Below are 26,874 nucleotides of genomic sequence, written 5' to 3'. Positions count from 1 at the left end.
GCCGCTCCCCTCTGGGCCTCCGTCCTCCGCCCGCGCCCGCCGGAGCCTGTTCGCGTCGACTGACCAGAGTCCGCGAATTCCCCGCTCCGAGCCCTTCCGCAGCCCCCAACCCCAGGTAAGGGGCGGCAGGGGTGATCGCGTGGTCCCGTGGGCCTCCAGAGCCCGAGACTAGATCCGCGGGGGCGGTGAGGGGCCCCGAGGCTGCGGGGCGGGCGCGGGGGGCTCTCCCTGCCGGGCCTCGTGAGGGGGCGGACGATCCGCGTCCCGCGCTCCCTGCCCCCACCAGGACTGCGGGGGTCGCTGCACGGCCCCATCCTCCCCAGAGTCTCGAGCTTCCTTGCCGCCTCCGCTGGCGGAATGAGCGGCCCCTGCCGCGGCTCCCGCCCGCTTCGCGCCCCTCTGGGCTGCTGTGTTCTGCGGGGTTCCCTCCCCCACAGGCTCGAGCGTCCCCGCATCTCCCCTCGGCGTTCGGAACAGGTTTCTGCGCGCGGGAGGCGCCCGTGCAGAGTCTAGGGCAGCTCTCTCCATCCTCGTCCATTGGGGTCCCCACCTGCCTGCCAGTTCCTCAGATCTCGCCACACCTGGGCCACCTTCCCCAGCGAGTCAAGCCTGCGCCCTTCTGTGCCCTCCTATTGGCTTCGGGAAACTTCGAGTCCGGATCTTGGACCGGTCATTTTGTTGAATGGTCCTGGGAAGGTCTTTTATCAGTGCCTCTCTTTCCCCATCTGCAGTGAGATTTTTTTTTTTTTAATTTTGTTTGCATAACTTGGGTAGAATTCTTCCCAGCCTCTATACAGGTGGTGCCCGGTAAATATTAGCTATTGTTCCTGTGGCTGGGCCTGACGCTGCTTATCTCGTACCTCCCTTTGCTGCTTGCCTACCCCCCATTTCCAGACTTGAGGACCAGAAAGATGAAGGATGCATTTATGTTTCTGGCAACAGCCTGGTCCTTACAGCCCTGAGAACGCAGTAAGCACTTAAACTAGAACTTGGACTCTGATTATAAAGCCATCTATTCTTATATTGGCAGCCTTAAAATCTTTTATCTACTTCCGCTCATGGCTGAAATTATCTTGGTTCTACCCTGATTTATCAGTTTTACCAGGACTTTCGGTTTCGGAAATCCCAGGTATCCAGGCAGCTAAAACGAAGGAGAGGTTACAGTCGGAATGGCGTTTGTGCCTCATTGGGAGTAGGTGTAACCAACGGCTGCTTCCTATCACACAGTGTTCGGGAAACTTCTGGCGTTCATCTGCTGCAAGGAAAGGATCGCTTTTGGGAAATTAAATCACTGGCTTTGGAGAGAGGGTTTTGAGCTGTGTGATGCTGTGCTAAGACCAATCCCTCGTAAAGGCATGAAAAATGGTCTGCTAGAGAAACTTGTGCTTGGAGTTGGAGCCTGCCTGAATGTTGGGGAGGGTGTGGTGACCTGGTTAGGGTATGGGGTGTTGCTGAGTTGAGTAATTAGGGCAATTAGAAGCTGGATGAATCACAGTCTTGAACACTGACCCTAAACAGGAAACTGGAATTCACACTTGCAGGAACACTTTCCAGCTGCGGAGGAATAGCGCCAAGAATTTACGACATATGTTGGATACATAGAGAGGATGCTAATCAATATTTTTAAGATTTTTAAAATTTGAAAATGAGATTTATAAAGAGAAGGAGAGACAGAGAGAAAGATCTTCCATGCACTAGTTCACTCCCCAAGTGGCTACTACGGCCAGAGCTGAGCCAGTCAGGAGCCAGGAGCCAGGAGCTTCTTCTGGGGCTCCCACATGGCTGCAGGGTCCTAAGGCTTTGGGCTGTCCTTGACTGCTTTCCTAGGCCACAAACAGGAAGCTGGAGGGGAAGTGGAGCAGCTGTGACACAAATTAGTGCCCAGTGAGATTCTGGCACACCAGGGCGAGGACCTAATAGCCGCTCGACAACCGCACCTGGCCCATCAATTTCTGAGGATTTAAAAGCTTTGGAAGAATGAGCCCAACGCGGTGGCCTAGCAGCTTAAGTCCTCACCTTGAACATGCCAGGATCCCATGTGGGTGCAGGTTCTAATCCTGGCAGCACTGCTTCCTATCCAGCTCCCTGCTTATGGCCTGGGAAAGCAGTCAAGGATGGCCCAAAGCCTTGGACCCTATTCCCACATGGAAGAGCCCCTGGCTCCTGGCTTCAGATCGGCATAGCTCTGGCCGTTGCAGTCACTTGGGGAATGAACCATCATCAGATGGAAGATCTTTCTCTCTCTCCTTCTCACTATATATTTCACTGTAATAAAAATAAATGAATCTTTAAAAAAAGTTTTGGAAGAAAAGGAGCTAATTTGCTGAGATCTATTTTGGACAAGATCCTTGAATTAACCACAGTTTAGGAATTACAGTTGCTACAGAAAGCACAAAATTAATGCAATTACAATTTCTTCTGTGTTCACTGAGTTTGGTGACTATAAGCCATGTTGACTAGGTACATTATAAATTTGATAGACATAAATATTGTTTTGACCTGCAGGCTTGGAATAGCCACATGTTTATAAGCCAAATACAGGTCTGGTGGTATATCCAACTGTGGCACATAAATGATATAAGAAAGTAGAAAGAAGTTAGGCCATTCTGTGAATGTTAACCTCTTTCCATTTTAGCTGTAGATGAAATATGCTTTTATTGCACATAGCTTATATATGTTGATTCATCAGTTTGCAGATTTATTTCAATTAACAGTGGGGCTTATTAAATGTGGGTTTTGAACTAAATTGCTTTTCGTTAAAGAGATACAGGGATGCTGGCTTATGTCCTGGCTGTTACACTTCCCATCCAGCTCCGTATTTGTAGCCTGAGAAAGCAGTTGAGGACAGCCCAAGGCCTTGGGACCCTGCACCTGCATAGGAGACCTGGAAGAGGCTCTGGTTCCTGGATTTGGATTGGCTCAGCTCTGGCCATTGTAGCCACTTGAGGAGTGAAATATTGGATGGATGATCTTTCTGTCTCTCATTCCCTCCGTAAAATATGACTTTCCAAATAAAAAAATAATAATAAATAAATAAATCTTTTTTTAAAAAAAAAGAAAGCAGGGCCCAGTGGCGTGGCCTGGCGGCTAAAGTCCTCACCTTGAACGCGCCGGGATCCCATATGGGTACTGGTTCTAATCCCGGCAGCTCCACTTCCCATCCAGCTCCCTGCCTGTGGCCTGGGAAAGCAGTCGAGGATGGCCCAAAGTCTTGGGATCCTGTATCCATGTGGAAGACCTGGAAGAAGTTCCTGGCTCCTGGCTCCAGATTGACGCAGCACTGGCCGTTGTGGTCACTTGGGGAGTGGACCATCGGATGAAAGATCTTCTCTCTGTCTCTCCTCCTCTCTGTACATCTGACTTTGCAATAAAAATAAAATAGAAAATGTTTAAAAAGAAAATTAAACAGTCTCATTTAAAATCACCAGTTTTTAAAAGATTTTCAATTAAAGTCTTTTTCTTTATTTAGGAATTTATTTACTTGAAAGACAGTTGGTTCACTCCCTAAATGGCTGCAACAGCCAGGGCTGGGCCAGGCCGCTGCCAGGGGTCTGGTACTGCATCTGGGTTTGTTACGCGGGAAGTAGGGCCCCAAGGACGTATGCCATCTTCTGCTGCTTCCTCAGCCGTATTGGCAGTCAGCTGCATGGGAAGTGAGTTGGTGAGCCTTGTCCTGGTGCCCGTGGGGGTTGCCAGCATCCCTGGTGGCAGCTTCACCCACTATGCTCACCAGAGGCCCCAAGTCAAATCTTTCTTTGTGAATTGCAGTTCAAATTCTAGAACATGTAAAAAAAGAAAGAAAGACAGACCAGTGTCTTAGATATAATACAGACATACTCGGGATGGCAGATGCGTCTTTAGGGGTGCACTGCTTTATGACGCTTGGTTTTCTTTACCGTTGACAGATGTATTCTTTCTGGTGACAATCCTTTGTCAGTTAAACAGCGGTTGTTTGGTTCCCATCCTCCTGATTCTTCATTCATTTCCTGCTTGCATCAGAATTCCTATCTTTCCTTCTCCACCCCAACTTAACATACCTGTGGGCACCCATATTTACTCAAGTGCTGCGGATACTTCCGGTGCAACTGAAGTTTGTAGTGAGAGTGCGTCTTAGAGATGATAGCGGTGAGAGGGGGCTAGATGCTTTCCTGAAAATTTCCCCTTCTTTCAAATCATGGTTTTCTTCATGAGTCTAGGGTTGAGTCCCTGTACAGAGAATTGCATTGCTTTTTTTTTTTTTAAGATTTATTTATTTTTATTTGAAAGGCAGATTTACAGAGAGGAAAAAGACGGGAAAGATCTTCCATTTTCTGGTTCTCTCCCCAAATGGCTGCTAACAGCTAGGGCTGGGCCAGGCAAAAGCCAGGAGCCAGGAGCTTCTGTAAGGTCTCCCGCATGGGTGTAGGGGCCCAAGCTCTTGGACCACCTTCTGCTTTCCCAGGCCATAAGCAGGGAGCTGGATCATCAATGGAACAGCCAGGAACTGGTGCCCATGCGGGATGCTCGCACTTGCGGGTGAAGGATGAGCCAGTTGAGCCATCGCGCTGGCCCTGGGATGTGTAGTTTTTAACCCTGCACTAAGTGCTCTTCTGTTTGTTGCCTTTTTTGAGTAGTCCAGACCGATCACCTAAGGAATGGCACATGTCCTGGTTACAACTGTTGATTTCCTTCCGTGTCGCTTAACTAGTTCCTCTCTGCTTTGTTTTCTGTAAGCTGGAAATTGGTTCTGGATCTCGATTAGATTTACAGTCCATTTGTTTAGCCTGAATACCTTGTAGACGAGCTGACCATGTTCCCAGGTATCTCCGCGCCTTTCTGCTCTCACAGATTCTAGTCTGTGTGGTAAGCTGACTCACTGTGGGGATGTACACGGTTGCCGCCTGTCAGGATTGATTGTTCCACCTTGTTTAAAGTGTTACCTGACAGTTTTGTTTATTGCAAAGTCAGGTTTTTCCCGTTGTGATTAATGACTAACTTGTGGGATGAGCATTTGAGGCTGGCTGGCCTGTGTTCCAGCGACCAATGGTTCTCTAACCAGGGATCAGTGGTTCTCTAACCCAGCGTTTGAGAATCCATTGATGCTCTTTAGTGGAATAAATGCTGTGCTAGTTTTGTTTTAAATAGTGAAGTTTTGACATTGCGATCGGTTCTTTTCTCTTGGGGGAACAATGCTTTGTTCTCAAACATTTTAAGAGCCTCCAAGAACTTAAATTCTGTGTTTAAGCAGTCCTCTTGTTGTCTTGCTCGTTGCAGCTTTCTGTCCTTTGGGAACACTAAGAATAATGTCTCTGCATCAGTTTTTACTCGAGCCAATCACCTGCCATGCCTGGAACAGGGATCGCACCCGTAAGTATGCTGTCGGCCGCGCTGCTTCCTCCTGGCGTCTTTGCTCCACTTCACACTTACATAATCCTGGGATTTCTCTGTTTCTGGGTCACACGTGAAAAGGACATAACGCTATTGACACTGATCCACCAGGCCCTCGTTCGGTCCTTTGATTATAGGAAGTCAGCTAACCACTGGTAGGTAGCCAACAGCCAGACACCGTGGCGGAAGAACTTTCCAGTGGTTGAATACCAAGTTGGTATGAGAGATGTTGCTGATACTGATTGCTTGTCCACGTCTTTTCCTGCAGTACTTCTTGAAGGTTTAGATTCCGCGAGGAACTTGAGACCCGGAGTGGTTATGCAGTAAGGCCACACTCATCCGGTGTTGAACCAGAACACTGCAACCTAGAAAGAAGCTATTACAAAGCTGGGTGGTACTGTGTCTTTCATTAGCTTGGGTTTGTAATTTTCTAGCCCAAGTAAACTAGAAAGGAATAAAGAAATCTCTTAGAAATAGGCACAGTTTAGCAAACAAAGTGATAGCAAGGGTCCAGCGCAGTAGCCTAGTGGCTGAAGTCCTCGCCTTGCTTGCACCGGTATCCCATATGGATGCTGGTTCATATCCCGGCTACTCCACTTTCCATCCAGCTCCCTGTTTATGACCTGGGAAAGCCAAAGAGGACAGCTTGAAGACCCAGAGTAAGTTCCTGGCTCCTGGCTTTGGATCAGCTCAGTTTTGGCCATTGCAGCCACTTGGGGAGTGAATCAGTGGATGGAAAATCTTCCTTTCATTGTCTCCTCTCTGTCTCTCCTGTCTGTAAATCCAACTCTGCAATAAAAATAGATAAATCTTTTTTTCTTATTGTTAAAGATTCACTTATTTTTTTATTGGAAAGTCAGATACAGAGAGGAGGAGAAACAGAAAGTAAGATCTCTGGTTCACTCCCCAAGAGGCTGCAACGGCCGGAGCTGAGCTGAACTGACACCAGGAGCCAGGAGCTTCTTCCGGGTCTCCCACACGGGTGCAGCGTCCCAAGGCTCTGGGCCGTCCTCGACTGCTTTTCCAGGCCACAGGCAGGGAGCTGGATGCGAAGCGGGGCCACCGGGATTAGATCTGGCACCCACATGAAATCCCAGTGTGTTCAAGGCGAGGACTTAACCACTACTCTATCGCACCAGGCCCTCAACAGATTTTTTTTTTAAACTGTTTTTATAAAAGTTTTTTTTATAAACTAGTGTTCCATCCTAGGTTTGTGAAAGCAGTAATACAAATCCATGAGCTGCTTTCAGTGTTTCAGAAAGTGAAAGAGAAATATCTATCTAATAAAATTGCACATGTGAACTAATATGTCACCATTTTTGCTGTTAGCTGTAATTGTTTTAGCTAAGGATAGCAATATTTCTTGCTGGTTAGAATATTCAACTGAGAGTTATGTGTGTCTCTAGAAAATGTATTTTAAATTTAGTGTCCCTACAAAAACATTTAAAATGCAAGGGCAAAGTAGAAGTAAAAACAAGCATTTCCAGGGGTGAATTTGGGAAGCAGTGTTTTTTTGGGAAACACCGTTCCCATCCCTTTGGCCTGCTTTTGAAGGTCGGCTCTACAAATGCCTTGTGTCGCAGGCAGCTTGAGGTTCCGGTGGTAAGCATTCCGTTGGTTTCTTTCCGCAGAGATCGCCCTCAGCCCCAATAACCACGAGGTGCACATCTACCAGAAGAATGGGGGCCAGTGGGTCAAGGCTCACGAACTCAAGGAGCACAACGGGCACATCACAGGTGAGCGGCTGAGCCTGCGCCGGGCGTGGCACTGCCCAGGAGGCACTCGTCCGGGAGCCAGCCTGGCTGTGGCAGCTCCGGCCGTGCGCTGCCTCGCTCTTCTTTAGACAGACAAGTACGGGAACGGATCGGTTAAGCATTTCTTGTGGCCCAGCTGATCCGGAGCATAGAGAGCGCTAAGCCAGCTGTTGCTGAGGGCCTGCAATGTGAGAACAAAAACCAGACTCCATGCAAATGTAAGCCAGACTGCGTTCCCAGGCACCGAGGGAACACAGAGTCTCCAAGCAGTTTCCCTTGTCTTGTGTTCTGGGCAAGGAAGACTTTCCAAAATATTGAGGAGGAAAAAAAAAATGAGCGCAGCAAATACTCTCTGTCAGATTGTCCGCCGTCCGAATTGCCAGTTGCAAAGCTGAGAGCAGAGGATGTAATACTGTTGTGGGAATGCAAGAGTCTGCCCTCCCCAGCAGTCCCCGTCCGCCTCCCGAGAAGGGTCTGTAATGGGCTGGCATCCTCCTGCGGTCGCTGGTGCTGCCAGCCAGTGTTCCTACTGCTAACTGGCACGCACTGTGCGTCTCCCGTGGCTGCCTTTTGCATCATGGTTTCTTCCTATCTGTTGTATCTAAGTTAAGTTTATCGCTCTCGGTTGCTGTGTGGCATTTCACGCCTCATTTATCTACCCTTCCCTCCACTGAGGAATGCTCAGGTAGCTTCTGGTTTTGCCTTGCTACCTTTGTGTGTGGGTGTGTGAGTTTGCGAGGCGGACCTGTGAGGCTGTGAAGGTTACACACATCCTCAGCCTTGCCAGGCTGCACCACGTTTCCTCCGTCACTTCCGCCCTGGAATTCGTGGGGTGCCCTTTGCCCACACACGACACTGTTTTTTTTTTTTTTTTTTTTCCTGAAAAAGGGTTATTATTTATTTATTTTAAAAGCAGAGTGTCAGAAAGTGGGGGGAGGGAGACATGGAGAAACACAGAGAGAGATCTTCAGTTAATTGGATTATTCCTCAAATACCTGCAGCTGCTGGGACTGTAAGACCAAAAAACTAGGAGCCAGGAGCCCCAGCCAGATCTCCCATGGGGGCCACAGAGGACTCCCCTACTAAATCTGAAACACAAGTGACCCCAGGCCTCCGACAGGAAATGGGGCATCACAACGTAGCTAAGCCCCGTGCCCTGTCAGCAGTACTTCATAATACCTGAGTATGAGGAAAGCAGCAGGAAGGTTCTGCTCTGTAAGTTGTATTTCCCTTAAAAACAGTAAACATACGTTCAAATGTGTATTTGGCAACTGAGTTCTCTGATTTTTCTTCTTACTTTTTTCCTCCATTGAGTGTTTGTGTTGTTGACATGTGGAAGCTGAAATTTCAGAGAATGTGGCTCAAGGCAGATTCCCGAGTATGCATTTGACAAAAGATCAGTCAATAGGGGCCCAGCGCAGTAGCCTGTTGGCTAAAGTCCTCGCCTTGCACATACCAGGATCCCATACGGACACCAGTTCATGTGTCTGCAGCCTCACTTCCCTTCTAACTCCCTGTTTGTGGCCTGGGAAAGCAGTAGAGGATGGCCCAAAGCCTTAGGATCCTGTACCCGCTTGGGAGACCCGGAGGAAGCTCCTGGCTCCTGGCTTCGGATCAGCTCAGCTCTGCCTGTTGTGGTCACTTGGGGAGTGAATCATCGGACGAAAGAGCTTCCTCTCTGTCTCTGCTCCTCTCGATAAATATAAAATAAATCTTTAAAAAAAGTAATAGGTGGGTAGAGGTGCTAAGTAGTGTAGTCTATTTCTTTGTTTCACTTGAAAGAGTTGTAGGGAGAGGAGCACAGGCGTTCCCGCTGCTCCGCTCCCCACGTGGCGGCAGTGGCGAGAGCTGGGCCTGTCTGAAGCTGGGAGCCCAGAGCTGCTTCTGGATTTCCCGCATGGTGTCAGGGCCCGAGGGTTTGGACCATCCACCACTGATTTTCCTTTCCGTTAGCAGAAAGCTGGATTGGAAGTGGAGCAGCCGGGGCTTGAACTGGTGCACACGCGGGATGCTGGCACAGCCGGCAGAAGATGCAGCGCTGTGTGAGCCCCAGCCGTGCAGTTATGAAGTATCAAAGGAGAAAAGATAAAAAACGGAAAGCCTTCTGTAATGGTTTTCACAATTCATTCAGCCAGATTCACATACCAAATTTCAAGAGAATGAATTCTCATCTGCTCAGAGAGAACTCTTCAATATCGTGTTAGTTTTTTTTTTTTTTTTTAAAGATTTATTTATTTTGGGCCCAGCGCGGTGGTGCAGTGGTTAAGGTCCTCGCCTTGCACGCCCGGGATCCCATATGGGTGCCGGTTCTAATCCCGGCAGCCCCGCTTCCCTTCCAGCTCCCTGCCTGTGGCCCGGGAAAGCAGTCGAGGACGGCCCAAAGCTTTGGGACCCTGCACCCGCGTGGGAGACCCGGAAGAGGCTCCTGGCTTCGGATCGGCATAGTATCGGCCCGTTGCGCTCACTTGGGGAGTGAATCATCGGATGGAAGATCTTCCTCTCTGTCTCTCCTCTCTGTATATCCGCCTTTCCAATAATAATAAAAAATAAATATTTAAAAAAAGATTTATTTATTTTGATTGAAAGGAGAATATACAGAGAGGAGAGACAGAGAGGAAGATCTTCCATCCGATGGTTCATTCCCCAAGCGGCCACCAACAGCTGGAGCTGCTCCAATCCTAAGCCAGGAGCCAGGAACTTCCTCCAGGTCTCCCACACGGGTGCAGGATCGTCCTCGACTGCTTTCCCAGGCCACAGGCAGGGAGCTGGATGGGAAGTGGGGCCACCGTGATTAGAACCGGTGTCCATATGGGATCCCAGGCATGCAAGGCAAGGACTTTAACCACCACACTATAGCGCCGGGCCCCCTTTTTTTTTTTTTTTCCTTTTTCTTTTTTTATCCTACTTTCTGGCAGAAAAGTTTGACTTACTTATTTAGAACAAGTCAAAACTTCCTACAGTCCTCACATGCAGATTTGTCCCTGCCGTTGTGTTATGGTTTCGCTTCTCCTCACAATGACGTTTGCCTGTAAGTGGGGGCAGTAGGATTTATAGTGATTTTTTTTTCCTTTTTGTTAGTTAGACCTTGGAATTTTGCCTCTACACCCCTAAAAAATACTGATTAACATTAAGATATCCTTGTCTGCTCAGGGAAAATAGCTAGCATGGCGTGAGATTCTGTGTGCTTGGCCCAGGTTGTGTGGCATTCCTAAGCAGACACTGCCTGGCCACCTGGCCGTGCTCACTGACGCCTAGGTTGCCTGTGGCCTGGGAGCCACGCAGACCACCACATCCGCACCGCACTGCGGTTCTGGCTTTGTTCCTGTTGCTTTCCCATGACCCTGCTTCTATTAGGGTTGGTCTATTTTCTTTAAATACCTTCGCCAATGGCCTATGAATAAGAACAGTCCTATTTAAATTGGAATAATAACAAAACTTTCAAATGAGGAAAGGCTAAGGTGAAAGACCCAAGAAAGAGGCAGAAACATGAAGGAATCTGTCCCTCCCTCTCCATACTTCTCTTCTGGGCTCTTTCGAACTTGAGCCTGTTTCCTGTCTAAGTGCATAAGTGACATTTTTTTAGATCTTAAAAAAAAATTGTTGGGGAAATCTAAGTATAACTTTATGGCAGGCACCCAGGAGCAGACATTCTTTTCGAGAAAGCTGGGAGAGCAGCAGGGGCAGGATCTTGTGCAGCAAGGGAGAGGAGGCCGAGTGGCGCTGCAGAGAAGCGTCTCTGGAAACTTCTGTGGATGTTTTTTTGTTTGTTTTTTTGGTTTTGCTTGTGTGTGACAACTATTTGATCGCTGTTTATTTTTTTCTTTTTTATAAAGATTTATTTATTTTTATTGTAAAGGCAGATTTTTATACAGAGAAGGAGAGACAGAAAAATCCATCTATTGGTTCACTTCCCAGTGGCTGCGATGGCTGGAACTGAGCCGATCCGAAGCCAGGAGCTTCTTCCGGGTCTCCCACGCAGGTGCAGGGTCCCAAGACGTTGGGCCACCATCCTCCACTGCTTTCCAAGGCCACAAGCAGGGAGCTGGATCAGAAGTGGAGCAGCTGGGGCTCAAACTAGCACCCAGTTGGACTGTGGCTGAGATGGTGTAACTGACAGAGACCTGAAGGTTGTGTAGTGGATCGCCATTTATAGATTTTTCCCTTAAAAGTGCAGATGATTCCTGTGTGCTGTTTTAGTTTTATATCATGTAACAAACTCTCAGTTGACATGAGGAAGTGAGATCTATTAGTAAATAAGTAAGATTATTTGCAGACAAAAAAATGTAGTAAGACAAAGGAAAAAAGTAACACATCTTCAGACCTTTAGGCCCCTCTGCAGCCCGTGAGTGGTTGGGTGGGAAGAGAGCCTGTGCTTGGTTCTCTAAGCTTTACAGTTCTAAAGCACCTGTGCTCCCGGGCAGCCCAGGGCGCCCTGAGTCCAGACTGGCAGAGAGACGTCCTTGCTGTGTGTGAACAGCTGATGGGGCCAGCGCCCTCTCCCTGTCTGCCCGTCGCTGGTACTCACTGGGCGCAGTGGATGACCGCTGTCTAAATTTGCAGGGATTGACTGGGCTCCCAAGAGCGACCGCATCGTCACCTGTGGGGCCGACCGCAACGCCTACGTGTGGAGTCAGAAGGATGGCGTCTGGAAGCCGACCCTGGTGATCCTGAGGATTAACCGGGCGGCCACTTTTGTGAAGTGGTCTCCCCTAGAGAACAAATTTGCCGTGGGAAGTGGAGCGCGACTCATTTCTGTGTGTTACTTCGAGTCTGAAAATGACTGGTAAGCAGCAGTGAAATTTTGTTTTTAAGATTTTTTTCTTTTTAGATTTATTTATTTTTATTTGAAAAGCAGATTTACAGAGAAGAGAGACAGAGGGAAAAATCTTTCATCTGCTGAATGGATCTAAAGCCAGGAGCTAGGAGCTTCTTCTGAATCTCCCGTGAGGGTGCAGGGTCCCAAGGCTTCGGACCATCCCCGCCTGCTTTCCCAGGCCCTAAGCAGGAAGCTGGATGGGAAGTGAAGCAGCTGGGATATGAACCAGTGCCCATACGGGATATTGGCGCATGCAAGGAGAGGATAAACCGCTTGAATCCTTGTACCATGTCCTTGTATTAAGATTGTTTTCTTTTTTGAAAGACAGTTAGGGCAGGGATGAGATATTCCATCTGTTAGTTCACTCCTTGGATGCAGTGACCGAGGATGGGCTAAGGCAAAGCCAGGATTCCAAAACTCCATTCAGGTCTCAGTGGTGTGTGGCAGGGACCCTAGTACCTGAGCCATCTTCCTCTGCTTTCCCAGGCATGTTAGCAAGGAGCTGGATCAGAACTGGAGCAACTAGGACTCAAAGTAAAACTCATGGGATGTTGGCATCGTGGGTAGCCTGACCACTGTGCCTCAGTGCTGGCCCCACATTAGAACTTTTTTCTCTGTCTCCATAGTTTACATTAGGGCTGCTCTATTCTGCCTTCTCAAAGCCCTGGGCGAAGGATGAACTAATCCCAGCTTTTCCTCATCTGGAGACATTTTCCCCCTAAAATACTTCCTTCTCACATTGTTGTTTCTTCAGTGTGTGTGTCAGAAATCCTCTCAGAGCCTCACTGGGATGCACAGATAGAAACAAACGCCATTAGTAGCCTTACATGACTAAAGTTTATGTCCACTAAATCCCAGCAATTTTAACGAATTTATGTTGGATATTCTGGGATCCCATATGGACACTGGTCCGTGTCCCAGCTGCTCCGCTTCCCATCCAACTCCCTGCTTATGTCCTGGGATAGGAGGGAAGGATGATCCGTGGCCTTGGGACCCTGCACCCGCGTGGGGGAGGCTCCTGGCTTCAGATCAACTCGGCTCCACTGTTGTGGCCCTTGAAGAGAGAACCAGTGGATGGAAGATCTTTCTGTCTGTGCGTCTCTCTGCATATCTGCCTTTGCAGTAAAAACAAAATTAATCTTAAAAAGAAAAGAAAAAGAAACCAATCTGAGGTAATATTTTGAATTTATACTGTAGCTTTTTAAGAAGCTTATTTAAGGAAGAGTAGCAAACAAAGCAATCAGTTTGTATTGTTGAATTTCGGGCTTCTGAGGGTTAATTTTATTGGAGTGTTCACATCACACGAGTAAAACACTGTCAAGCTGTTGAAAACTGCCCTGAATGCTTACTTTGTTCAAAGACAACACCTATGCCACTGTGAGGTTCTGCGTTTGACACTTCTTTGAGGTCTCCCACGGATGAATACAAGTTTATTACTTCATTGGAAGCTTAGTTAGAAGGAAGACTTTCTAACATGAATTTTGAAGGATTTGGCTGCCGTGCCATCACACTCAGATTGTAGAAAAGGATTCTATATGCACATAATTTGGAGTTCAAAGGAAGAGGTTTGGCTCAATATTAAGTCTCTCAACTGCTGGACAGCTCGGCATGATTTGTTTTTAAATAGTATTTTTAGGACAGAAATTATTTGAGCCTAAATAATAACTGGTTTTAGACATAAATAATTTTTTCTGAATGGCACTACATCATTAGTTAGTGGCTAATCCCTGACAAAAGATTCTGTTTTCGTGGTTGTGGTTTCTCTGAGTGAATAAACAAACAAATAAATTAAATAATTTATAGCTCATGGAGACTGGTGAAGAATTTTTTTTTAAGATTTATTTTTATTTATTTATTTATTTTTAAAGATTTATTTTTATTATTTTTTCATTGGAAAGGCGGATATACAGAGAGGAGAGACAGAGAGGAAGATCTTCCATCCGATGATTCACTCCCTAAGTGAGCGCAACGGCCGATACTATGCCGATCCGAAGCCAGTAGCCTCTTCTGGGTCTCCCACGTGGGTGCAGGGTCCCAAAGCCGTGGGCCGTCCTCGACTGCTTTCCCGGGCCACAGGCAGGGAGCTGGAAGGGAAGCGGGGCTGCCGGGATTAGAACCGGCGCCCATTTGGGATCCCGGGCATGCAAGGCGAGGACCTTAACCACTGTGCCACCGCGCCGGGCCCTGGTGAAGAAATTTAAGCTCTCAGTTGTGACATCCCATGTGGGCGCCAGTTCAAGTCCTGGCTGAGCTACATCTGGTCCAGCTCCGTGCTAGTGCACCTGAGGTAGCGGCAGAAGATGACCAAATGCTTGGACCCCTGGCTGCCTGGGAGACCCAGGAGAAGCTCCAGGCTGCTTCGATGTGGCTCAGCCCTGGCTGTTGCAGCCATTTGGGAAATGAATCGGTGGATGGAACATTTCTCTCTCTGTAACTCTGCCCTTCAAATAAATAATAAAATATTTTTTTAAAAAACAAACTTTTTTTACAATCCAAAACAGAATAGCAAATCACTGAATATTTATAATAAAAACACAGATTTCTGCTTTTAAGGATTTATTTACTTATTTGAAAAAGTTAGAGAGAGGCAGGGAGAGAAATCTTCCTTCTGCTGGTTCACTTTCCAGATGGCCGCAGAGTCAGGGCTGGGCAGTGCAAAGCCAGGTACCTGGAACTCCATCCCAGGTGCGTTAACAGGAAGTTGAATTGGAAACTGCGCAATCAGAACTGGCTCCTATGGGATGCTGAGTGTCACAGGAGGTTGCTTAATGTGCTGCACCATGGCCTCCCAATTCAAGTAATTTCCCAAAGTTAACATATGTTTTCTGAATCAGTGTTTACCAAGTTCTCCATCTTTTAGCAGGAGATCTGGCGGCTAGCCAAAGCTGAGGTGCATTTTACTATGGGCAGTGGGCCAGGCTGGACTTGATCCAGGCTCTTTGCGCCACACATGAAAGAATTCAATATGGAGGTATAAACATACAGGATGGGGATGGGAGTGTCCCCTATGACAAGTTAAAGATTTCTTTCTTTAAAGTCAAGAATTACAGAGCGTGATCTTTCACCCACTGGCTCAGCCCCAGGTGAATGCGAAGGTCATAGGTTTGCTGGGTCAAAGCCAAGAGTTTTATCTGAGTCTTCATGGTGGGTAGCTGTGAATTCCACTAGAAGAGGGATGAATCAGAAGTGGGCCATCTGGGACTCCCACTGGCACCAGGTGGGATGCTGGTGTTATGGTGGTGGCTTTCTTAGTGATTTTATTATAGTGACATTATAAGTGAACACATCCGGTAGCCATATCAGATGGTTGCAGCTGGTGTGAAATTTGCAGCATTGTGCTACTTTTGGTTTCCACTTTGTGGAGGACAGAGTTCAGATGCACATGGAGAGTGTTTGGATGGTGCCGACTGGGCCATCACTACGGGGCCGGCACGGCTGCTGTGTAGGTGGGCTGGAGCTGTCACTCCACAGACCACACCACACGCAGTCGGCTGGGGCCAGCCAACCTCAGCTCCGCTCCAGCAGCCTGCCTTCCCACGTCATTTTCATTTCATAATTGCATGCGTCACATGGGGACTGTCTCTTGATGTGTAGATAAACTGTAACAGATTTTCTCCTCTCATAGGTGGGTAAGCAAACACATTAAAAAGCCCATACGCTCCACAGTCCTCAGCCTGGATTGGCATCCAAACAACGTTCTGCTGGCAGCGGGATCATGTGACTTCAAATGCAGGTGGGCACAGATGAGAGTTGGTGCACTTGCTGCCCGTCGTTCAGTGCCTGCTTGTGAGGGCACTGGGAGGCACGCCTGTGATCTGGCAGGGAGCTGTGCATGCAGATTAAAGGAGCAGGAGCAGCCGTCACTGACAGGGAAGGAAGTGGGGGCTGGCTGGGACCCTGGGCGCGATCCTCGCACAGAATATTCATGATTTCTAGTGAGAAGCTAAGACATGCCCCTGTCTCTCTTCTCTCCCTTTCCCTGTATTTCTGCACTGTTGGGGTATTTCTCATTCCAGGTTTCAGACAACAGAGTGCACATTCCAGAGTGAAGCTAAGATGAGAAAACCTGAGCTAAGCAGCGTGCTGCTGCGCGAGTCCTGTGGGGGCTTTGGCTTTGCTGTAGGCGGTGCTGGAAGAAAGGGCCACTTTGCTCTGAGCTTAAGGCTCATACTGTGTAATTGCTTCTTAACAACACTCTTCCTTATCAGGAAGGCCTATTTCCCCCTTAGCTAAAGAAAAATAGTCAGTGCTGCCTCAGGGGGCTCCATGGTGGGTTGGGAGGGAGGGCACGGCTTTCTCCTGGAAGCACCGGGGAATTTCCAAAGAAACCTTGCGGTGAAGTCCCAAGATTTTAAAGCAGTTCTCTGTGTGAGTGTGGGTCCATTGATGATTATGGTGGCAGAAATAAATCAGTGTTATTTTCTAGAGTTTTGTTGTTTGTGGACTCTTCCAGAGCCACTCTATTCCCTTAGGAAATGGGAGTGGGTGGCACTGAACCTGCCCGGTGGATTGTAGTCACAGTCCCCATTAAAACCAGTTCCCACAAATAGGCTTTCTTGGACTCATGGTCCTGTGGGTCGGGGTCTGTTCTGTACACGTTCTCCACTTGGCAGTAAGGAACGCGAGTTCTTTCTGGGTGCACATGACTAAAGCAGCTGCTGTCACGATGCTGATTAGAAATGCAAGTCGTAGGCCCAGCATAGTGGCCTAGCAGTTAAAGTCCTCGCCTTGAACGCACAGGGATCCCATATGGGTACTGGTTCTAGTCCCAGCGGCTCCACTTCCCATCCAGCTCCCTGCCTGTGGCCTGGGAAAGCAGTCAAGGACGGCCCAAAGCCTTGGGACCCTGCACCTGTGTGGGAGACCTGGAGGAGTTTCTGGCTCCTGGCTCCAGATCAGCATAGCACTGGCCATTGCGCTTACTTGGGGAGTGAACCATCAGACGGAAGATCTTCCTCTCTGTCTCTCCTCCTCTCTGTATATCTGACTTTGTGATAAAAAATAAATAATAAATCTTAAAAAAAAAAGAAAAAGAAATGCAAGACGTGAGTGGGACAGCGTCTCCTCATCTGACTTAGCAGAGAAGTCCCCAGCCTCTGCCTGTGTGTCTTGCAGAGTTTCCATTGCTGTTGGGCATACCCTAGTTCTTGTAGGAAGCTTTTAGGTCCGGGAGTTCTGTGAAGCAAATCAGACGTAGCATGGGAGGGCCAAGGGCTACATTTGCAGCTGTCTTTTGCACCTTTTCCTCTCCAACTCTGGGCCCAAACATCTCACACACAGCTACTAGAACAGGTGAGGAGGTGGGCCTGAGGGCTGGGTGAGGACTAACCATCCCTCACAGCTCCGAGAGTTGCCTGCTTGTCCTCTCGCCTCTCAGCTTCCTCTCTGGGTGATCGCCCTGTCCCTGTAGGGACAGTGGCCTAGTGCCACGGGGTTCCTCTCCTGCGGTGGACTGGGGGGGCTGCCAGCGTCCGTGATGAGCCTGATGGTGAACAGCAGAGTGCTGCGGTGTTTAGCAAGGGGTGGTCGGACAGTGGGGTGTCCCCTGCCATGCCTGGGTCCTGACCCCTAGTAGGCACCCTATGTGTTTCTGCTGACTGGGTGTGGATTTGCCCCATCAGCCTAGTCTGGAGCCATTGGAGGAGTTTGTGTATCAGATCTGGGCCATCCTGGTTGTTTGGTTTGTTGAATGTGTCAGCCTTTGGGGGTTCGGAGGTACTTAGAGCTGCTGCCTGTGGACCATATATACACCTATTTCCCTTCTTTCCTTGGCCTTTGTTAAACCACAGGGTATTTTCTGCATACATCAAAGAAGTGGATGAAAAGCCTGCCAGTACACCCTGGGGCAGCAAGATGCCCTTTGGTCAGCTGATGTCAGAGTTTGGTGGCAGTGGCACTGGTGGCTGGGTCCATGGGGTCAGCTTCTCTGCCAGCGGAAGCCGCCTGGCCTGGGTCAGCCACGACAGCACCGTATCCGTCGCGGACGCCTCCAAAAGCGTGCAGTGAGTATTTGCCTTTTGTCTGGAAGGTGTTGGGTGGGGAACAGGAATTCCCACGTGCCAGGCTGAGGCTGCCCTTGCCTGAATGTGCACACAGCATGGGGTGTAGAAACCCCAGCCCAGAAGGGACAGGCACACCCAGCAGCCTTCAGTTACATAGGGCGTGTATTCTCCATCCAGACCATCTGGCAGCAGTGGCCGCAGCATGGGGCTTCCACGCAGTAACACTCAGCAGCCTGAGCAGCCTGCAGGCCGCCGTGCGATGCCCTGCAAGGCCTGCGGTTGTGGCAGCTCACTCGTGAGAGGGCTGCCTGCTCTGCCCTTGGGCACCTCGTCAGGCGTCACAGTTCGCACACAGTACGCTGGAAGGGAAAACTTTGGGGTCCTTCTCATCCTTTCCTGGGGAATTGGTTTCTATTAAAACCTTGGGGACCACGTGTCATGAAGCAGTCCCACTTGGTGACCCTTCTTTTGCTGTTTGGACATCGTGTTACAGAAATGATGCCTTTTTTTCTAATTGAGTTTTTTAAAAAATTGTGTTAAGATAAATCCCTTATGGGCCCGGCGGCATGGCTTAGCGGCTAAAGTCCTCGCCTTGAACGCACTGGGATCCCATATGGGCGTCGGTTCTAATCCCGGCAGCTCCACTTTCCATCCAGCTCCCTGCCTGTGGCCTAGGAAAGCAGTCAAGGATGGCCCAAAGCTTTGGGGCTCTGCACCCGTGTGGGAGACCTGGAAGAAGTTCTTGGCTTTGGATCGGCATAGTACCGGCCCGTTGCGCTCACTTGGGGAGTGAATCATCGGACGGAAGATCTTCCTCTCTGTCTCCTCCTCTCTGTAGATATGACTTTCCAATAAATAAATAAATCTTTAAAAAGAAAGATAAATCCCTTATTATAAGCATTGCATTCCAGATTTATGTGTATTTGTATACACTTTTTTTCATTATTTAAAGCAAGAGCTTTTTCCAGATTTTTTTATATGCATATGTATTTTTTTTTTTAAGATTTTATTTATTTTTATTACAAAGTCAGATATACAGAGAGGAGGAGAGACAGAGAGGAAGATCTTCTATCTGATGATTCACTCCCCAAGTGAGCGCAATGGCCGGTGCTGCGCCAATCTGAAGCCGGGAACCAGGAACCTCCTCCGGGTCTCCCACACGGGTGCAGGGTCCCAAGGCTTTGGGCCGTCCTCGACTGCTTTCCCAGGCCACAAGCAGGGAGCTGGATGGCAAGTGGAGCTGCCGGGATTAGAACGGGCGCCTATATAGGATCCCAGTGCGTTCAAGGTGAGGACTTTAGCCACTAGGCCATGCTGCCGGGCCCATGCATATGTATTTTTAAGATTTATTTATTTTTATTTGAAAGATGGATTTACAGAGAAAAAAAACAGAAAGGCTTTCTATCCTCTGGTTCCCTTGCCAAATGTCCACAATGGCCAGAGCTGAGCTGATCCAGGAACCAGGAGCTTCTTCCTGGTCTCCCACACAAGTGCAGGGTCCCAAGACATTGAGCCATCCTCTACTTTCCCAGGCCACAAGCAGGGAGCTGGATGGGAAGTTTAGCAGCCAGGATATGGACCAGCGCCCATATGGGATCCCTGCAGAATCAAGGCGAGGATTTAGCCCCTAAGTTATTGCGCCAGGCCCTTTTGTGTATTTTTGAGAGAAGGAGGAAACTCCATCCACTGGCTTACTCCCCACGACTCCACAAAGTTCAGGGGGCCAGAGCTGAAAAGCAGGGGCGCCATCCAGGTTTCCCACCAGAGTAGCAGAAGCCCAGTGACTTGAGGCATCACTCGTGCCTCCCAAGGCCGAGTAGCAGGACCTGGGATCCAAGGTGGAGCCAGTTGCCATCCAACACAAATTGGGTTGTGTCCTACATCTTGCGTAGTTACCACCTTTTGGCATTCAATACTATTTTGATGAAGCCAGTATCATTTATTGTTTTATGTGGCTTATTCTAACGCACAGTGTGGTCTCAGGATAAGCTGACTGTAAGGCCCTGACCACCTCTAATCTCTTCGCTTTCTCCAGTCCTACAAGTACGATTACCTCCCCCGCCTTCCATTTCCCCAACATGAATATTTCATCCAGTGGGAGGCACACACAGCGTGTTTGCTACAGCAATTAGATGCCACTTGGGATGCCCGTGTCCAGCATTGGAGAGTGTTTTGAATCCCGGATGCACTCAGAATTTCAGCTTCCTGCTAATGTGTCTTCCGGGAAACAGTAATGATGGCTTAAGTACTGGGGTCTTTGTTGCCCATGTCAGAGACCTGAACTGAAGGGCCAGCATCGTGGCTTGCGTTGGCAGCATCCCATGTGGCTGCTGCTTCCATTCCCAGTTGCTCTACCTCCAATCCTGTTAACGGCCTGGCGAAAGCAGATGATTCAGTGTTTGGGCCCCTGCCATCCACGTGGGAGAATCCAGTCAGCTGGGGCATACGCCAACAGATAGATCTCTCTCTTCTTTCCCTTTCAAGATGAATAAATAAACCTTAAAAATATTTATAAATGTGGATTGAGTTCCTGACTCCCGGCTTCAGCCTAGGTCAGGCCTGGCTGTCAGGCGTTTGGGGAGCGAGCCAAAGGGTGGACGTGTCTCTGCTGTTCGAAGAAAATAAGGAACGTCTTTACTTAAAGTAAGGCGTAGCACACGGAGGGCTCTTCTGAAGACATCTCCTGGGATGTCAAATGCACGTTGAAGCTGCATCCATTTTGTGTGAGGTTAGGCACTCCCAGTGCGTCAGCCAGTGTTCCTTGCAAGCTGCAGAAGCGCAGCGTGTGTGCGCACCCACGGAACCTATTCAGCTGAGGCCCTGGCTCACTGAGACTCGGTTCCAGTCACCTAGGAAGCTCTGGCTCCTACCTGATGTGGTGTCATCTCGGTGTCCGCAGGTCACAGTCCCCTGGGGGGTCTAGTGAGCACCCGGCAGGGAGGCTGTGTGCTAGTCAGTCAAGAGTGACCGGAAGGGGTGAGGGGAAGGAGCAGCCCCTCAGGCTGCAGTGTACAGGGAAGCCTTTTGCAGGAGTCCCGTCCTGGCAGGGGAGGGGAGGCAGCGCAGGAGGCGGGAGAGCATGGGCTCCTGGGCATCAGTTTGTCCTGAGGGGCAGGGGCCTCAGAAGGCGGCCAGGCACAGGCTGGAGATTGCTGAAGGCCTCAGGTTCTGGGGACAGCCCAGGCCTGCCTCACGGCGGAGATTCCTGCGACGAGAGGTCATGGGGCTGCTGTGTTCGGAGGCGAGGCCGGGAGAATGGGTCCTTTGTCGTCCCCTGTGTCTGGAGAAGCTGTGCGGCTGCTTCGTCTCCGTGTAACAGGCATCCTTGTGTTCAGGGTCTCCACTCTGAAAACCGAGTTCCTGCCACTCCTGAGTGTGTCGTTTGTCTCCGAGAACAGCGTTGTGGCAGCCGTAAGTATTTCTGCATCTTGCTGGTAAGGATCGCAGCCCGTCCTCCAGATGAGAACAGTGTGCGCCTGTGACGTGAGCACAGCAGAGCACGAGCTGAGACGAGCACATGATGCCCGTGGGGGCAACCACTGTACTGAGGGGCTGGTGCCAGGCACCATGCCCTCCCAGGGCCGACCCCTGCCTGCCTCCTTGTCACAGGGCCATGACTGCTGCCCAATGCTCTTTAACTACGATGACCGCGGCTGCCTGACCTTTGTCTCCAAGCTGGACATCCCGAAGCAGAGCATCCAGCGCAACATGTCTGCCATGGAACGCTTCCGCAACATGGACAAGAGGGCCACGACCGAGGACCGCAACACGGCCCTGGAGACCCTGCACCAGAACAGCATCACGTAGGTGCTGCGGCCTTTGTAGAGCAGTGCCCGGGGACCCACGTGCCTTCTCCTCACAGAGTCCCTACAGACACTGCATGCACTGCAGGCCCCAGCACTGCAGCAGTACAGACAGCCAGAAGCCTGTCTTCCTCAGTAGTGAAACATCATGGCTTCATCATGCTGCCTTTGCAGAGGCAGGGGACAGGGCATCCCACAGGGCAGTGCCACGCTGCCCTTCCAGGTGTGGGGGACAGGGCATCCCACAGGGCAGTGCCATGCTGCCCTTCCATGTGCTGGGGACAGGGCATCCCACAGGGCAGTGCCACGCTGCCCTTCCAGGTGCGGGGGACAGGGCATCCCACAGGGCAGTGCCACGCTGCCCTTCCAGGTGCGGGGGACAGGGCATCCCACAGGGCAGTGCCACGCTGCCCTTCCAGGTGCGGGGGACAGGGCATCCCACAGGGTAGTGCCACGCTGCCCTTCCAGGTGTGGGGGACAGGGCATCCCAGAGGGTGGGCACAGCCTGTGCTGCAGCCTGTGCAAGGGGGCTCCTGTTGGTAGTTCCCCGCAGGCTCACGTTCTCAGTGACCTGACTGAGGACAAGGGGAGACTTTCCTGCAGGCTGTGTGGGTAGGTAGTGAGTACATGACAGGGCTCACAGTGACACCATCTCTGACAAGTAACTGCAGCCAGCGGCTCAGCCACGGGCTTCTCAGGACAGCAGGTAGACGGCGACATCAGAAAATGCTTTCTTTAATGACGCAGCAGAGCCCATGGCCTCATTGTGACAAAGCTAAGGAGTCTCTGGCCTGGCTCTCCACCAGGCTGTGGAAAATACAGACACGAGAACTGTGGATTGCTTTCAAATCTAGAGAACCCGTGGAATCCATTCTTGGTATTTTAAGTAATTCTATGCCGAGTTGGGTACTGTCCAATTTTTTCTTTTTGAGTAGTTCTTTTGAGTTGAGAAATTTTTATTGCGTTGATAGCAGGAGACCTTCTCTTTGAAACAGTTATTAAATATGGATTGTACCTCTTCATGTCCAGTGACACATCTGTACTCATGAAAAATAGAAACTTGGAGGTTGAGCAAACCGTACCTTCTTTCCATACTCAGATTTCTCCATCTTGGGCTTCTCTGCCAGCTGCACATCAGCAGACACTTGCAGCGGCCTCAGACTTGTCAGTGACAGATGAGAAGCCAAACCCTGCAAATCGGGAAGGGCCTCTGTCCCTAGAGCCGTGTCAGCAGGCTTTTCCTGTAAGCGGTGGGCCGTGACGAACTGCAGTCTCCATTGCACTGCTCAGCCTGGCCCTTTGGTGCAAAAGCAGCCACAGAAAGCATAAATGAATGAGCTGGCTGTGTTCCGATAGCACATCAAATGATGGAGAGTGCGGCTTGAATGTCACGTCCTTGTCACACACCAGGAGATTTTCCAACCCTTTAAAATGTGGAGGACACTTTGAAGCTCACGGGCTACACGAAAGCAGGCAGTGTGCGCCACAGTCGGCCTTCCCTTTCCCTTGAGAGAACGTTCTAGGCATTTCAGAGGAGAAAAGGAAAGACTGTCTGAGCTGGGAATTGATTTTCTTGAAAGCTTTCCGGATAATTAGGCAAAGGGCGGGTGTGTCGTTGACCTATCCTTTGCTGTGCTCCGTGGGAATTCCGAGCGATTGGGTAGTTCACGAACTGACGGCTGACCTCTGTTGTGATTAATTTCAAATGCTGGAGGGCCCTGGGCTTCTGTGCCCACTGTCCTAATGGGTGACTGGAGACGGCTGATGAGGGCCCAGTGGGTTTTAGTTACACTTCATCACACCTCTGGTGTTGAAAAACAAACAGAAAATCTTTGTTTTTCCACCCGTGCTATGGTCCTGCCCACGACCTGCTCATGAGTGTTTGCCTGTTGTATGGGCCAGATCGTGCCTGTGACACGAATCCTCTCTCACCTGGAACTCTTGGCAAACAGTTTGGGCTCTTTTTGGAGTTAGATTCCCAAAACCTCCTGTTTAGGAGTTGCAGGCCCAGTGTGGTGGTGCAGCGGGTGCAGTGGCATCTTGGAGCGCAGCATGTCATGGCGGGGCACCGGCTGAAGCCTGGCTGCTCTGCGTCTGACCCACTTCCTGCTAAACACTGGAGAAGGCCCGAGTTCCAGGGCTGCTGCCACCATCAGGGAGATCTGGACGGGGTCTCTGGCTCCTGGCTTTGAGCTGGCCCCAGTGCTGGCGTGTGTGTGTGTGTGTGCCTGTGTGTATACATGAGCACGCGTGTGTGTATTTCCTTTTTGAATAAATGAGTCAGTACATCTTTTAAAAACATATTCAGGAGTTAAAAGACAACATATCCCCTTGCATTGCCTTTAAACAGGAAGGCCAGGTTCACACCATGCCTGCCAGCAGTCTCATTGTTTCTTACTTTATTTCAGTCAAGTATCTATTTATGAAGTGGACAAGCAGGACTGTCGCAAATTTTGCACAACTGGCATCGATGGAGCCATGACAATTTGGGATTTCAAGGTATTTTCTGCCTTCCAGAATGAATGTGTGTTGAGACTTCCTGTAAGAGAATGTTGTGTAGTTGAAGCGTTGTCAAATCCAGTGCCCGGGAGCGTAGGAACCTCATCAAGGTATAGTGCTGTTAGCTGAGAGGGACCCTGTGTTCTCAGCTTAATGAAAAATGGGCTTCTGGGTGAACATTTCCTCCCCCAAACCCGTGTGCTGTTGTCAGCCGGCCCTGTGCCGGGCACCAGCCTGCCCGTAGCTGCAGGGATGTGTTTATGGCTTGCCCTTAGTCCCTGAGTGCCTGCTGGGCATGGTGCTGGGCACGGCAGAGATGGAGAGAAAGGAGCCCCGGGGAGTGCTCTAATAGAGGGAGAGGTGGGCGGATTAGCCAAAGCTTGGAAGAGAGGCCGGGCCCTGTGCTGGCGTAGAGGAATGCGCTAGAGCACGGAGGTACCTGGGGACCGGTGTGCAGGAGTTTCCGGAAGGGGAAGACCATGGGTTGAGAAAGCAGAGGTGAGCACTGGAGCAGCAGAGGGTCAGCACACGGGGCACTCGCAGCACCGCCCGTGGCCGGGGCCTGCAGAGGCATGAGACATGACCCAGGAGAGGAGCCAAGGCTGTGTCTGCAGACACCTGGGACTTGTCAGAACCTCAGAAAGGCAGCAGGCGGTGGGTGAGGGAGGCCTCGACTGGGCCACTGTAGGCACTGCTGGTCACCGTAGTAGCCATGAGCTTCTAGACTGGATGGAGTGTGAGGAGACCGAATAGGGGGGCATGGTGACAGGGGCAAATCTGGGACTGTACCGTTTCTCATTGGGGTTGGAGATGGCACGTGGAGCAGAACCAGGGAGGAAGAGCTAGAATAAGGAAAAGGATGGCTTTCTGTGCGGCTCAGAATTTAGCTTACCCAGTCGCTAACCTCCAAGGCAGGGCCACCTGACAGTTCTCCCACTGCCTGTGTGGAGACCTCCTCCTCTGACCCCCTCAGCGTGGACCGGCCTGCTGAACCCGAAGCCTGCTTGCCTCCTTACCCTCCTGTGCCCGGGGTCCCAGCGCACAGCCCTGGGTGGTTGTCGGCAGCTGGGCAGTACCGGGGGGGTGCCCCACACGAGTCCCTCTGCTTTCCATGACCTGTGTGAGCCAGGAGTCCCAGCACCTGCCGGTTGTTGGGTGGCCCCTCCGGGCATTTAGTGCAAAAAGAGCCCGTATCCACGAAGCCCAGTGAGAATCGAGAGGCTAGCCTGGCAGTGGGGTGGGCCAGTGGGGACACGGGGCCTGGAAGGAGCCGGGGAGAGCCCCACTCTTCTGGGATGACCTGGGGGAGGGACTGTACCTCCCCTACAAAGGAGGGGAAGGAATGGGTGGGCAGACGTCAGTAGTGACCGGCTTCCCTCCTTCCTTTCTCCAGACCTTAGAGTCTTCCATCCAGGGCCTCCGGATAATGTGAAGCTGCGTGAGCCGTCGCCGTCCAGCTGACAAGCCGTGGCTGCCCGCGACTGCCATTTGCATGCTGGTGAGGGCAGCCAGCCCGAGGAGCTGCCGCGTGTCTGCCTACAGTTAGTGTTGGGGAGATAGCGCCTGTCTGACTACAGTCGGTCGAAGTGTTGGTTTGTGAAAAGCAGCAGTGAGGTTTTTTTCTTCTCTTTCTCTCTCTCTTTTTTTTTTTTTTTGCTATTTCATTCCATTCTTGACCAAAGCTTCTTTAAGTAGTTTATTATGGAAAATTGTCCACTAACTTAAAGGAAAGGGTGAGGGAAGTATGTAAATTGCCCACTAGAAAAGTAAATTAAAAAATCCTGAATGTGTTTTTGGTTTTGTTTCCTTATTCGGATTCCATCCTTAGCATAAAGATATGGTTAAGCTACTCATCAGATTAAATGTGCGTTCGTAGGCCGTCTCTCCCGGCCTGCACCCCAGACACCTTTGATCAAGAAGAGCATTTCCTGTGAGGGCGCCCCTCCGCGCCAGGTGTGTTCCCGCGCGGGCAGGGCAGGGTGGGACAGAGCGAGCCGCGAAACAAGGATTAGCCACAGCGTTCTTCCTCATTTTATGAAGTCACGTGGCCTGGCCAGCGGGCCCAAAGAGTCTGAGAAACGTAACCAGGAAAGAAACATCAGAAAAGAAAAGAATGTGCTACTCACTGGCTTTGCGGCTAAGAAGTCGGTAGCCACACAGCTGCTTTGGTTGTATTTTAATTCGGATTACCCCAGCCATGATGGCCAGCAGGCTGGAGTGCAGGAGTGCAGACCGCAGTCCGGGCCTGCACTCTGCCTGCACCTCCTCCCACGGCCGCAGATGCAGCACACCGGTCAGACACCAGGACAGGCTGTGCTGCAAGCCAGGCACGCGGGAGGGGCGCCTTGGGCTGCCCGCGCCCCGCACTGGAGAGTCTGCGTTGGAGCCCCGCTCTGCTCACACAGACCCTGCGTGGCAGCAGGCGACAGCTCACGTCCCCTAGTCCTTCCAGGTACTTGGGAACTGAACCAACCGGTGGGAGTGAGTGTACGCTGTCTTACCTCTCAAAAATAAAATTTTAAAAGCTGTGCCTCGGGAGGGCCGTGAGCAGCTTCTCCGGAGTCCTGGTGGCGGCCACTGACCCTGTTCCCCGCTGGCTGGGTCGGGGTGGCGGTGTCAGAGTGCTGCGCAGT

The 26,874-nt window shown here is 50.4% G+C and overlaps 1 protein-coding gene across 1 annotated transcript; it reads left to right on the top strand.

Annotated features, from left to right (window-relative positions):
* LOC121168029 (actin-related protein 2/3 complex subunit 1A) lies at nt 1–26,031 on the top strand. Its single transcript, XM_040997792.1, has 10 exons — nt 1–115; nt 5,254–5,346; nt 6,999–7,103; nt 11,682–11,904; nt 15,563–15,670; nt 17,727–17,939; nt 21,275–21,350; nt 21,549–21,742; nt 24,151–24,241; nt 25,635–26,031. Exons 2-10 carry the CDS (start codon nt 5,283–5,285, stop codon nt 25,671–25,673), a joined length of 1,113 nt encoding a protein of 370 aa, XP_040853726.1. The 5' UTR covers nt 1–115; nt 5,254–5,282; the 3' UTR covers nt 25,674–26,031.
* The last annotated feature ends 843 nt before the right edge of the window (nt 26,032–26,874 follow it).

Source organism: Ochotona curzoniae, unplaced genomic scaffold (genome assembly GCF_017591425.1).
Source record: "Ochotona curzoniae isolate NIBS_2020 unplaced genomic scaffold, NIBS_Ocur_1.0 patch442, whole genome shotgun sequence".
Classification (NCBI taxonomy): domain Eukaryota; kingdom Metazoa; phylum Chordata; class Mammalia; order Lagomorpha; family Ochotonidae; genus Ochotona; species Ochotona curzoniae.
This window is presented reverse-complemented; position numbering and strand designations above follow the sequence as displayed.

Bases quoted from the DNA above. Each gene is read 5' to 3' on its own strand.
- LOC121168029 (XM_040997792.1), top strand. From the start codon at position 5,283: ATGTCTCTGCATCAGTTTTTACTCGAGCCAATCACCTGCCATGCCTGG. The intron at 17,940-21,274 runs GTGAGTATTTGC...CCTTGTGTTCAG, and splicing joins GACGCCTCCAAAAGCGTGCA to GGTCTCCACTCTGAAAACCG. The intron at 21,351-21,548 runs GTAAGTATTTCT...TCCTTGTCACAG, and splicing joins AGAACAGCGTTGTGGCAGCC to GGCCATGACTGCTGCCCAAT.